This window comes from Xiphias gladius, chromosome 1 (assembly GCF_016859285.1).
Source record: "Xiphias gladius isolate SHS-SW01 ecotype Sanya breed wild chromosome 1, ASM1685928v1, whole genome shotgun sequence".
Taxonomy (NCBI): domain Eukaryota; kingdom Metazoa; phylum Chordata; class Actinopteri; order Istiophoriformes; family Xiphiidae; genus Xiphias; species Xiphias gladius.
The window spans coordinates 21224529-21238928 of NC_053400.1; the positions used below are offsets into that span (position 1 = coordinate 21224529).

The 14400-nt window shown below is 40.4% G+C and overlaps 1 protein-coding gene across 2 annotated transcripts in view; it reads right to left on the bottom strand.

Annotated features, from left to right (window-relative positions):
* syt7b (synaptotagmin VIIb) overlaps nt 1-14400 on the bottom strand; it is a 104138-nt gene that overhangs the window by 21053 nt on the left and 68685 nt on the right. For both annotated transcript variants that reach the window (XM_040130452.1, XM_040130441.1), the window contains 2 exons: nt 7875-8222; nt 4385-4507 (listed from right to left, as the gene is read on the bottom strand). In XM_040130452.1, the coding sequence (XP_039986386.1) occupies nt 4385-4507; nt 7875-8222 (471 nt within the window). The remainder of the gene's footprint in view (nt 1-4384; nt 4508-7874; nt 8223-14400) is intronic.

The window sequence follows — 14400 nt, forward strand, 5'->3', positions numbered from 1 at the left end:
AGTCAAACATCTCTTCATTTATGTAGCAAGGGAGACATCTGATCTGTTTTATGAGATTATTTTGATTCCTGACAACAGTTTACCTACCATCTGTGATGTAGATTAGTCACAACTGATTCAATCCTGACAACACACGAAATCTGGACAAATATTATTATATTAACAATGGATCACAGACTGTGTGTACTGTCAAAGCACTCTGCAGTTCCCATTAGTGCTAAAGAGCTTTTTAGCTTCTTTTAACCGACTGTTTTGGTGGTTCGGTCTAACTGCTCTATCAACCTTGTTTCCAGAGGCAGCTGTTGTCAGTGGAAAAGCTCTAACCCAACATACCTGCTCAGCACCAAACGGGACAGACAAAGCGATAAGCTGGTGAACATAGTTGAGTATCTAGCACCCACATGTTTTTCTCGGGAACTGGTGGAGACAAAAACAGAGCTAAATAGAGAGCGAATAAGACACAAAAATGACTCCAAATAAATGCTAACCTTGCTCTGTGTCTGGTGGCTGTGTAAATAGAAAAATGTTTGCAACATGTTTACAATGAGTACGCAAATGTTGTGTTTACAGCTTGTTCCGCTGACCCCAAGTGGCCAAAACAGTTTTTAGAAAGCTTTAATTATAAATGTCTAGATATATATAAGATGTTGGATAAGGACAGGGTGCTACTTGGTCTGCTTCTTTACTGTCCATATTTAGAAGAATTGTCTGAACGAATATAGATCTGACCCAATACCCAGCGCACACAGCTTTTGCTTTTATCCTATTATTTAGACGAGTGTTTAGTGCGAGGAACCTTACTTCTAAATAATGAGGGTGCCCTTTTTTTCTGCGCCTACGACTCAAAGACCAAACCAGCAGTGAGGAGCTGCAGAAAAGCAGACTTACAAAGGTCTGGGTCGAGAGGAAAGAGGACACGAAAAATGGGAGAAAGGGACTCAAAATGTGAAGTTTGAAAGATAAATGTGGTGATATGCAAAATAAAAATGTGAGAGAACATAAAGCCAACCATAATAGCAGAAGGAGAAAGACTGAGACAGAGCCTTTGGAAGTCATAGAACAACATAATGGTTAGAGATAGAGGAAGCCAACTAATATAACAGTACCTAGCAGGGCCATAGCTACCATTGAGAATACCAAGGTCATGTCCTCTGTGTTGTTTCTGGGCATGTGGGGGTTTGAATGGCCTGAACAGGAGTTTACATTTAATTACATCAATAGTAGATTACTCATGATGGGTTTTTAGTTAATGGCATAAGGGCAGTATTTTTCCACCAAAATTATATTTCTGGCAGTGTTGAGAAGACTTCAAAATTTGCTCTCAGATGTTGTGTTTACAGCTTGTTCTGCTGCCCCCAAGTGGCCAAAGCAGTTTTTAGAAAGCTTTAATTATAAATGTCTAGATATATATAAGATGTTGGATAAGGACAGGGTGCTACTTGGTCTGCTTCTTTACTGTCCATATTTAGAAGAATTGTCTGAACAAATATAGATCTGACCCAATACCCAGCGCACACAGCTTTTGCTTTTATCCTATTATTTAGACGAGTGTTTCATGCGAGGAACCTTACTTCTAAATAATGAGGGTGCCCTTTTTTTCTGCGCCTACGACTCAAAGACCAAACCAGCAGTGAGGAGCTGCAGAAAAGCAGACTTACAAAGGTCTGGGTCGAGAGGAAAGAGGACACGAAAAATGGGAGAAAGGGACTCAAAATGTGAAGTTTGAAAGATAAATGTGGTGATATGCAAAATAAAAATGTGAGAGAACATAAAGCCAACCATAATAGCAGAAGGAGAAAGACTGAGACAGAGCCTTTGGAAGTCATAGAACAACATAATGGTTAGAGATAGAGGAAGCCAACTAATATAACAGTACCTAGCAGGGCCATAGCTACCATTGAGAATACCAAGGTCATGTCCTCTGTGTTGTTTCTGGGCATGTGGGGGTTTGAATGGCCTGAACAGGAGTTTACATTTAATTACATCAATAGTAGATTACTCATGATGGGTTTTTAGTTAATGGCATAAGGGCAGTATTTTTCCACCAAAATTATATTTCTGGCAGTGTTGAGAAGACTTCAAAATTTGCTCTCAGATGTTGTGTTTACAGCTTGTTCTGCTGCCCCCAAGTGGCCAAAGCAGTTTTTAGAAAGCTTTAATTATAAATGTCTAGATATATATAAGACGTTGGATAAGGACAGGGTGCTACTTGGTCTGCTTGTTTACTGTCTGTATTTAGAAGAATTGTCTGAACAAATATAGATCTGACCCAATACACAGCGCACACAGCTTTTGCTTTTATCGTATTATTTCCCTTTTATCAGATTTAGTCTTTGTAGATATTTGTGCCTCGAGCTGTATTTGATTTCATTAATAAACCAAGAGAATCTCAAACCTCTATGGAAGTTTCTATTTTTATCTTGTAGCATACTTCTCTAGAAAGCTGAGAGCAAAGGTTTCCCACTCTTTCTGTCTCTCTTTCACTGTCTGACAGTGTCTTGTCTTGTCACATATACTCTTGGCGGGATCATCCTGTTCCATCGTTCTCAGTCTGCTGGGCTCCATGAAAACAGCTGGGAGCACCCAGCTGACAACACAAGGAGCTTACGGGGTAACTACAGAGACAGAGAGCTGAGAGGCGGACACAGATGATGATGGAGAGCTGATATTAGCTGTGGAAGGACACTAGACAACTTGGCCCATGCAACCCCTCGGGGTAGGGGCTCACTGGCTGGCTGTGATTAGAGTTAGGTGCTTGACAGACCAATGCACTGAGAGAGGGAGAGTTGATGATGGGGGGACAATAGGTAAGCTGATCCTCATCCCCTGACTGACCCTTAGACATTTTTAAATTGAATTCTGAATGCATAAAAATGATCAGAATTGTTGCTAAAACATTAAAAAAAAGACATTTATCATGTTCTTTTCTACATAGGCAGACTGCTTTTTTTTTCCCATCGACCACAAATTCACAGATGACCTAGTTAGAACAGCAAATTTGGATGCACTGCAGAGAGGTTTTGAGAAAACTTTGTGCATTTTAAGAAATTTAATGGAATTCACAAGCAGCACTTCTGAAAAAAAATAAAATGTATGCAGGGGTATGTGGGACTACACCTAGGTTTATGCAGTGTCAAAACAGTAGGTTAAGCACTGTATCCCTCTAACAGTCTGACGTGATGAGAGTACAGCCTGTTTAGTCCTTTATTCGCCAGCCGAGAGACTGTGTTAGTCTCTGATATCTGCTGAGAGATCACTGGTAGATGAGAGGGTAGTGTATTTTTAGACGAGTGTTTCATGCGAGGAACCTTACTTCTAAATAATGAGGGTGCCCTTTTTTCTGTGCCTACGACTCAAAGATCAAACCAGCAGTGAGGAGCTGCAGACAAGCAGACTTACAAAGGCCCGGGTGGAGAAGAACGAGAACACGAAAAACAGGAGAAAGGGACTCAAAGTGTTAAATTTGAAAGAAAAATGTGGTGATGCGCAAAATAAAAATGTGAGAGACCATATAGCTAACCATAATAGCAAAAGGAAACAAACAGAAGGAAAAAGACTGAGTCGTAGTCTTTAGTTCAATGCTGGAAGTCATAGAACAACATAATGGTTAGAGATAGAGGAAGCCAACTAATATATCAGTACCTAGCAGGGCCATAGCTACCATTGAGAATACCAAGGTCATGTCCTCTGTGTTGTTTCTGGGCATGTGGGGGTTTGAATGGCCTGAACAGGAGTTTACATATAATTACATCAACAGTAGATTACCCACGATGGGTTTTTAGTTCATGACAATAGGGCAGTATTTTTCCTCCAAAATTATATTTCTGGCAGTGTCGAGAAGACTTCAAAATTTGCTGTCATGACATCAGTATTCCGAAGATCCTGGCTACGCCCTGGTATCAAGCAATTTTGATATTAATGTGAATAAAATATTACATTTTTAAATGTCTTTGAAAAAGGACAGTTTTTTTCCCCCAGATTTCCAGAATCCATCAAGCATAATGAAACAGTGGTCATGATTCATCACCATATACTACTAACCTCTTTCTAATGATATATTTTCAAAGAGAATATATTTAAATTTTGAAAAAGCATTATTAAAAGGGCAGTCAGTCCTAGTCTGTGTTGCTTTTCATGATAATCCTATGAGTAGAATAAACAGCACTTTAACACCTAAGATTTATTCCGTTTTTTTAGGGTAACATGAAAATGTTACTTCACCATTTCAGAATATGAACTGTTGATCTTTAAGGTCACGCTTCACTGTAGACCACTGCATCAACATAACAGAGATCAACAGTCCTGATAAACAGCTACTTGTTTTATCTTTATGCCTAACTGACCACATTCCTCACATTATTCTTCTATGTCTTTCTCTCATTACCTCTTTTCTGGTGTGGTTTCATTTTCTTTGCTCGCTGGTGCTTCCTGTAGATCTGGGAGGTTGGCAAAGTCATCCTGTTCAGCCAGCCCGATTGCTAGAGACAGAACAACCATCTTCCCCTCACTGGATACACAGACAAACAAGACATCACAAGACCACACAGGTATGTAGACAAACAGACACAAGGACACACACACACACACACACACACACACAGACATATTCCAACATACACAAATAACACATTCACAGGCAGTGACAGAAACACAGCAACACACATTCATTTCATGTACAAAGAGAGAGTAGGAGAGAGGTGGTAGACTGTTGTGAGGACACTATTTCATTTTAACAAATACTCAGTCCATACTTTACATTGCAGTGCATCTCAACCAGACCTCTGTGCTATGGAGTGAGTTGAGAATACAATATACAGACTTTATTAATCTAGTAACACTTTACTTCATGCATTTCTCGCCATTTTGTACACCAAGTTTTTTCTTATAGCCGATTAAATGTTAATATCATTGGACATTATCACTTCCAAAACATGGAAAACAGTGGATTTTGTTGGTTTATGTTATGTGCAGAACAAACCACAACACCTACAAAGCATGACCGACAAAGGCGACTTGTACCATTAGCACGAGCAGTTTCTACTGGAGAAACCAATGATTTTGGTCCCTGTTTACTTGTAACAAGCTGGGTTGATTCTTTCTTTAGTTCTTTAACACTGACCTGATGTTGTATGGATCATATTAGAGTACCCATGCATTTCTAGTATTTACTTTTTTATAGCACAAAATACAGTCAGTGTAAAATACAGGGGATAATACAAGTGATATTCATCATGGACCAACCTTTGATGTATAACCATTTAGAAATATCCATATGATACTTTTCCCTGCAATTCATCATTAAAATATATGAGGTTATATAATGCATCAGTGAACAGTTTGAGTTCTAACAAGCAGAAGGATGTATTCAATTTCTTATGAGTTTTTTTTTAAATCCATTGCAGATATGGTGGTCATTAAATGTGTTTCATAAAATGAGCATCATTAGCAGAAAGGTAGAAAATCACTGTTGGCTCCATGGCTTTATCATCTCCTGTTATCTGTTTCATAGAAAAATAAATGTGTAAGTATAGAAAAGCAAAAGCCTAAGAGAAGGGTTTGGATTGTTTCAGAGAGAATAATAGAAATATATAATTGAAATGACATGCAGAAAAAAAAGAAAAACATAGAAGAAATAGCGAAGGAAATCCATGAAAATGGAGGTGGCCTTAACAAAAACCTGCAACAAAGAAATATATCACGTTGATTTTCAGCTCATAATCACCCTCTAAACATGCCTGAAATCATTTAAATTACATCTTACTAAAGTATGCTGCACCTTGAATTCAAGAAGCCATGCAAACAGTGACCTTAACAAATGAATATTTGCCCACAACTAACCTTGTAATTCACAGTCACAAAATAACAACCCATGTGCAGGCACATAATGTACAAAATTCTTGCTTCTCATACATTCTTCTCTGCTTCTACCAAATTCTTTCCCCCTTAACACAGCCTACAACAGCGCGTGCTGATCCAAGAGCAACCTTGATGTAATTTTTTTACTGCAGTAATTTCTTAAAGGGGCATTCCAAAATGATCTTGCTCACTTCTTGCACCCCTTTACATAGCCTGACAGAGAATTTTAAGACGTAACGAGATTTAGCCTAATTTTCCATGGTTATTTTGTGGATTAGTATCTGTCTTCGTTTGGTTTTAATATCAGAGCTTGACCAGGTGATGGATGAAAGAAGGTGGATCCTTCTTTCATTCAGAGAATATTGATAATTAACAGTATGAAACAGAAAAAAAACACTTTTTTCAAATTGTAAAGTTTTAAATCCTGCAATGATGACGACAAATGTGTAATTGTGCAGATAGCCAAGAAGCACGAACAAATATAATCAAGATCAAAGTCATCCTTTTTTTGAATGTATGGGTTGTGTTTTAAATATATTTGTCTGTGTTTCTCTTGAGTTTTCCTCTCATCTTCCCCGTATCTCTCTATATCTCATACTTCCGATCTATTTTCTCAGCCCGCATGCGGTTTCTGTAGTGCATTCCCTCCTTAACAACAGGCTGTTTGCTGAAGCAATATCGAAAACAAGAAGAACACATTATCACTTGAGAGACAGCAATCCACTGGGGATGTGTAAACAGTACCAACATGAGGCTATTCGATAAGGTGAATGGATTTGTATAGATGACCAAAAAAAGACACGCACACTCCAACCGGAGGGCACTGAAATCATTAGCTCCTCCACCAGCTGTATCGATCTGAAATATGAGCGAGGTGGCTCAGTTGCCACGCTGTGTGACAGGCACGGACACACACGGAAGGTGAAAACTGCTGCATTTGGTCGTTCATACCCCACTGATTTCAAACGCATTATATTCACATTCCCCACAGTATCCCCCACCACAGGATCAACAGCTGACGTGTTTGGTCCAGTGAGACTCATGTGGATAGGGACAATGGGTGATGCCACCTCCGTATATATGTGCCGAGCCTTATTTGAATGATGATTCAAATAGGCAGGGAGGCCACTGCCCTGGAGACACTGTTCATGGGAAGACACGCAAAAAGCACAGGAGTGTACAGCTGTGTGTGTGGATGTGTGTGAGTGTTTATGTTCAGGGTCAGGAGGGGAGGGGGCGTTCGCGCGAGGCTGCTATGTAGAGCACATCATGTGTAATCTATCATTCATGTCAAGTGGAGGAGGAGAGCTCTCTGTGCTCCGCACCTCAACCAATCAGCGTCCTATTCAGTAGCAGATGAATTGGAAAACGTTTGTGTCGTAAAAACTATAATGACCTTTGCTAACTGTAGGGTCTTGGTATTGGTCTTTTCAACCCTGGTCAGGTTAGGGATAAGGTTATTTTATCGTGTTTTCCTACTTTTTTTCTAATTGTTATCAGTCTATATTGGGAAAACTATATTTTCAACTACCAAACAACACATAAAGTAGCTAAAATTAGCTCTCACAGGGGCTATTTTTTCTTTACAAAGAGTACTTTTAATTTTGATACTTTAAGTACATTTTGCAGGTAATATTTAGTAGTTCTACATTTACTTAAGTAAAGAATCCTAATATTTCTTCCAGCACAGCCACAAACTACAGTGCAGCCTCCAAAATGACAATAAAGTCGAATCTAAATTTCTCTATAACAGTTTCGACAAAACCTTAAGCTAAGATTTGTTGCAGGACTGTTGTATTGGACTGCAGTATGTGAGTGTACCCAATACACTGGCAAGTGAGTTATGTCAAACTAACTAAAAATCAGGTCAGCGGCGCAACATATATCATCAGGATGTAATGCACACTGTATCACTGATGAGAGCAGCAGTCAATCAGCGGTTTCATATTCAGCAGTGTCTCTCTGTTAAGTTTTCCTGATGCAACATTTTGCAGAGTAGAAAATTTCACGACACTTACAGGAACGACTTGACATCCAGTCCTCTGTTGCGGATCTGCTCCATCATGTGATCCCAGCTGCCTGGATTTGACCTCGATCGGCCTGCCCCTACTCCTCTGTACCGGGAGGCTCCAGCCGGACTCCCCCGGACCCCCCGTGGGCCCCCACGGTGGCCCCCGCCGCCTGGGCCCGTGTGTAGCTGGCCCAGGCTCTGTGAGGTGACTGGGGGGTCGTTGGGACCCGGAGGGGGCTGGTGAGTGAGGGGCTGTTGGAGGCTCTGCTGCCGGACCAGGGGCCGAGGGCGTGCCACAGCCGAGGACGGGATGTGCTCCAGGGTGGAAGCGGACGAGAGGGAAGTGTCCCCGAAACTGAGCAGATACATGGGAGAACCGGAAAAGAGATGGATACAACAAGGTAGACATCGGAGTTAGAGATAACATGAGAGATACAGGGCAGGAAGTTTTTGAAAGGATTTAGAAAAGATGAAAATATAAAGAAAGTTGTTGATATCAAAAGCTAGGTGAAGAGGATAAAAATGGAAAAAACATATATAAATACAGCACAGATTGAAATGTGGGAACATAGTGGTCGGCAATGAATATCCAAGGGAGAGAGGATCAAAAGAGACCAAACAAAAAAGAAGATCAGCGAAAGAGGTGGAGAGGAGGGACAGAAAGAAGAACAGGGTTGTCAAACAAGCTTTCGATTACTGTTAAACATCTGTATGAAACCAATTGTGTAGAATTTTGAGCTTATGCTGAATGACAGTGTATGAGCGTGTGGATGGGCAGGCATGCAATGTGTCAACATTCGATTATTCTTCTCCAAACTGGTGCCAAAAAAAACCCTCTGCTTACGGGGCATTGAATTCAAGCTGATGTTAAAGTATCACTATCACTTAACTTGAGCCTGTTCTCCAGCTGCAGCGCTAAATAGTTTCTGTACGTTACCTCTCTCCCTAATTAGCCCTGACCTACTTCTACCTTCTTGCCTTCTTGCCTTTTGCTACCACCAGTCCTGTCTGCTCCTGCTATGTCTTCTCTTCCCACTCTTCCTTTTACCTTTGTGCTTCTGAGCTCAACTGCTCTTCATCTCCTCTGTCCATTCATCTTTTCTCCGCCCTCAGTCCTCACATCAATCTCCACACCACCTCCAATCACTGTTCTCTACGTCTGCTCTCTAATTACCGGTCTGCTACTCCTACTATCATGTAATAGTGCTTCACCCCTTACCCTGCCCTCATTCACTGCCCTGCCTGATGACTGTAAGCCTGGGCTAAACAGCTCTGTCTGGAACTAATACTGTGAGGGAGGATTTACTGCCTGGACCTGAGTTGTGTTAGCGGTGCTCTTCAGTATTAACTTGGCCTCTAACTCTGCTGGAGAGCCAGGAGACAAGCCCCTGGGGAGCAGAGCAATGCTGGATCGAGTAAATACAGGACAGAGCTCATATACATGCATTCATGCTGGGAGGCTTTCTCTCTCTCACACACACACACACACACACACACACACACACACACACACACACACACACACACACACACACACACACACACACACAAACTGCACTCATTGGAATCTTTCCTGAGGATGCAAATGTTTACTTACTTGTGCAAAATATTGTAACTGACTAAATGTGAATTAGTGTATTAAAGTTGTTTGCTGGATTTCCGTTGAGCAGAAGTGTTTTTGAGTTTTGAAGTGGGAGGAGATATTGTGAGCATCTAGGGTTCCAGAAGTAAAAGTCTCATGTATTTTCTGTGTAATCAACATTAGGCGATGGTTAGTTGGAGAACTTCCAAGCACTCGGATGAAACTACGCAGTTGAATCACTGGTACAAAAGATCAGCAACTGCATTTGATATTATCTGGTTCTTTGATGAAAAGTCAAAGGTACAAGCCCGTGTTCCTAAAAGCCTAGCTAGAGAAGTTAATTATGTCTCCTGAGGTTTCAGTAAGAAACATCCAATCAAGGACCTTAAAACTTTTATGTGAGCTGCTAACAGCCAGTGGAAGCCAAGGACAATGCTAAAAACACAACAAAGTATTCCTCAGTTTTAATCTGTTCAATTTTGTGTTCTTTGTCAATTTTGGCAGAATTGGACAATTTTAGCCCAGTGTTTTGTTCCCAAAAAGCAACAAAAGGGTGTTTTCTGATTTTGTTACGGCTCTGATCGCACCTTGGACTGGCTTCTTCTCCATAGCAACTCCAGCTGAGGCTTATGGGTATTCTTGTACTTAGAGTTACCCGCCGTATGTCACTGACAGAAAAGACATGATTTCTCAGAAACATAGTTACAATAATTAGTTCTGATGGCCATTAAATAAACCTGTGCAATGGTAAAACTGTCCAGGAGAGTCTCTTGAGAATCATTAAGGTAATTATTAAAAGAAAACTTAAATTATTATTTACAGTAGGGAAAAATACTTCCACAACCAGCAGCTCCTCACACTTTGCCACTGATGTCAAAATAATTTTTGATTGTTTTTCTTTTTTTTTCATTGATGGCTGTGTGCACTTATATTTGGAGCTAACTCAGTGCAGCTTCATGCTCAAATAAACTAAAATAAACTTTTTTTATTTGAACATCTAAGCATATGAACCAAAATATTTGGTCAAGTGTAAATATCATCGATCAGCCACCTGTTGGGTGTATATATTGCACATAATTTCTGGGTCCAACAAAGATGTTATCATAACTGACATCATGAGTACTCAATACATCTGGCTGGATTCATGGTGGCATTAGGCCAGACATCTGAGAGCCAGTCCATGTGCTAATAAATTTTGCCAGTCTGTTCAGAGTCATTAATTTGGCAAAGAATTAACTAATTAAAAATTCAAAGCCTCTCCAACCCAGAGTCCTCACAGGGATTTCTTCAATGGTTGTATCTACTTGTGCTTTCAGGTACTGTAAGTCTTTACTGTCGTCTGTATCTACTGTCTGTACAGCACCAGTGCCAGTTTTTCGTACGCACTGTGCATGAGCTGTCTTTATATACTGTATCCTATTACTGACTTAGAGGGCTATTATCACGTTTCTTCTTGCTTGAAAGTCAATTAAAATGACTATAAACCTTGAATGATTTTGTAATTAAGGAAAATTGAAGAGGGTGAAAAACAAGGAGACAGAGTCAGAGCGAGAAAAAAAAAAATACCGACAGCGAAGAGTGAAAGCGAGAGAGGGGAGGAGAGACAGCGAGGTTTATTGCCCCAAAATAGAAATCAATTCCGGAGGAGAAATTGACATTCAGGTAGATTTGAAAGGAGTAAAATGAGTGAAGAATAATATAACAGGAGAACTAAAAATTAAGTCCAAAAGTCCAAATATTCTATTGCAAGTCTAATAGGTCAGGTAGTTGAAAAGCTGCATACTGTATCATTATAAGATTTACTTAAAACTTTGTGAAAGTGACAAATAATTCATTTATTATTTGTAGAAGCACTTTATAACATCTACAGTCACATCAAGGGGCAAATATTGATTCTGAATAGAGTTTTGCTCTCTTGTTTCTAATCAATCTGCTGTATCATAACAAGGACACAGTATTATAAATACAAAGTTGGCTAAGAGTGAATGAATGAATGGTAGGGTGACTTTAACTGTGATCCGCTTAAGGCTACACTTGTTAATTAATCTATTCTGCTGTATTTTGCTCTGGATTTAATGAATTAACTGTTTAGGCGATACAGTACAAATGTTTGATTTTCTGGACTACGGTTTACATACAGAGATCTTGTATCTATTATTCATGAGCCTCTTCAATGTGCTACTGGCATTTTCTAAAAACATGCAGCCTTTACCAGCCAAGAATTTGTTTAGTTTTATCATTTCCACATCTAGCTCATATATATGAGCTAGATGTGGAAATATATTATTGTTTAGATACAGAGCATTTATAGAGTCAATTATGGCATTTAGGCTCTTATTTACATCAGCCATTTTGCTCTGCAAAGGTGGTGTTACTATCAGCTTGTGTGATTTGTGTGCTGGGATCAGCTGCCCAAAGTTTTCATGTTTGGAGCTGGTCGAAACCATGGGGGATAAATCTAAGTCTATGTCTGCCACACAAAGCTGTTTATTTCGTCAGATTATCTATGATCATTGCTATTTCTGTGTGAAATACTAGGTACCTTCACCATTTCAGGGCTCTAACAATCATTCAAATTAAATATTCTGAGTGCTGACCATAACTCTAATGAGTTATGGTCAGTACTACATACCATCCCACAAGTAGATATTTGTCATTTGGGTTAATTAGAAAAAAATACCACAAAATTATAAGTATAAGTAGTATTTGTGGTTATCCACAATACTTAATCTTTGTGATTCATTTTTCTTTGGTCATGTTACACAATGTTTTCTCAGTAATGGTTGTTTACACAATCAGCTGATCATACTGAATATCATCTGGCTCTAGTAGTAACCAATAGAAAGTCGATGTGATTGCAACCTGCAGTTTGACGGGCTGCTGTACAAACCTAATTGCGAAAACAAAGCACCTTCTCAGCTGTTTGCAGAGGGTGATACAAAGTGAACTTTGGTTGAAGTTACGTTGCATTCAACCTTGTTGCAGGATACGGTTTCATTTGCATCACTAGCCTGATAAACCTGCTCTCCTGCTGTTTATGCAACAACCCACTCTGAGTTTCAAAAGCTGTTACTTCTGATGAATAAACAAGCTATTTCTGAAGATCCTCTGTGAGCATCTGCTTCGTTTGAAATTCCTGAAACTGTCATAGCGTTCAGTAAATTGGAGCCTGCAGAGGAGCTGTGTGAGTGTGCGGATTCGCTTTGTCTGAGACTGTCCTGACATCAGCTGGTGGATATTTGGCAGCTGACATAAAGATGTTATTTGTTTACGAGTGGAGAAGCTCTTTTTGGTCAACAGACTTCAAGGGTTACTAACGCATCACAGCAAAGCAGCTGGCTTCTCCTTCAGGCCTTCTCATATTATCTTCATCTGCATATGAGAGTACATGCAACAGTACCATTCATGATGCTTTTACAAACTCACACTCTGCCTTGATGTCCACACCATGCTGTTGTTGTGCCCACTGTAGCCCCGTCATGCGTGCCCCCTGTAACCATGCGCCACTCACTTGCTAAACCGCAGGCCTCCGGCATGCATGTGGCTCTGGACCGTCTGCCAGCGCCCGGCCTTGCTGCCCCCCGTCACCATGCTTCGAATGCTGTCACTGCGACTGGGCCCCGCCCCACTCCCAGAGCAAGCACCACCCCCGCTGTCACTGGCCCCTGGTGAGGGTCCAGCACCGCCCTGCCCACCCTTATCCACGGCCCCACTGGGAGGAAACGTTGGGTTGGATCATAGACAAAGAAACACGGACAGACAAGAAGAAAGGACCAAGAGAGGATACAAAGAAGAGAGAGAGAGACGAACAGATGAGAGACAGACGCACAGACGTACAGAGCCGGAGAGCAAAAATAATCATAAAGTTAGTCAAACCGACGAGAAAAACACTTTGTGGACACTCAGTCCAGCCACAAGCGTCCAGTATACAACAAAAACGTGGAAGAATAGCTGCTGGTCAGCCAGACAGTCAGTAAATTAAGCAGTGAAGAGGTCTGAGCTGACACTTACAGTGTAATACTTTGAGTAAATTGGAGAGCAAAGTTGTTTTGCTCTTTGGACACTTGAGACAAAACATATTTTCCAAAGTACAGCAGTTCCATTCAAAACTGCACAAAAACTGAAGTCCAACAGATGACTTTATTCAGTGTAAATAATTTACAAAGATAACTTGTAAAGCCCAATTCACTCGGGCAGTGCAAATAATGGCAAGATACTGGCAAAACCTATAGGGAACTTTTTGTTATTGCATTTACACAAACCACAACCATCCATTTTGGAAATATCTAAGGTGAGAAATGGGCCAAGAGATGCAGCAGGTCTGCCCCATTTCACTCCACAAAGGGGGACAACAATGACCGACCTGCTGGCTCTGCGAATTGGGCATAATAGCTGAGTAATGATGCAGATGCATCATCTTCAGATTTTAAGACTGCAGATGAAGGCAATGAGAACAGAACACTAATGTCCCACAGCAACTCACCTGTAGCTTATGATTAAAACAATAGCACTTAAATATCTAATGACTAACATTTTTCATATAACTTGCAAATATTTTCTGCAGGAAAAGGCACTATTTTAATCCAGTTTCCCCATTATTTCTCAACATGCCACCTGGCCCGGCCCAGCTGACCTAGACTTAGTCACAGAGACATGTGCAGACGGAACGTCAACTTCAGTGCAGGGAGCTCCCACCGAGTGAGGACAAATCACACAACACACAGCTGCACACCAGAACGACGACTTCAACAACATTTAGACATTAAATGTAGGCTGACGGTATAATGAATGATTTCTCACTGAACAATGAGATATTTTATGGCTATCTGGGCTACAGTTTTGTTCAACAGTGTCCATACTACTCTCACATGCTTAATCTGTATCCTAAAAACTCTGCTGTTCTCCTGTGCATTTGAATAACCTAGTTTGATTCTAATTATTATTAAATCTA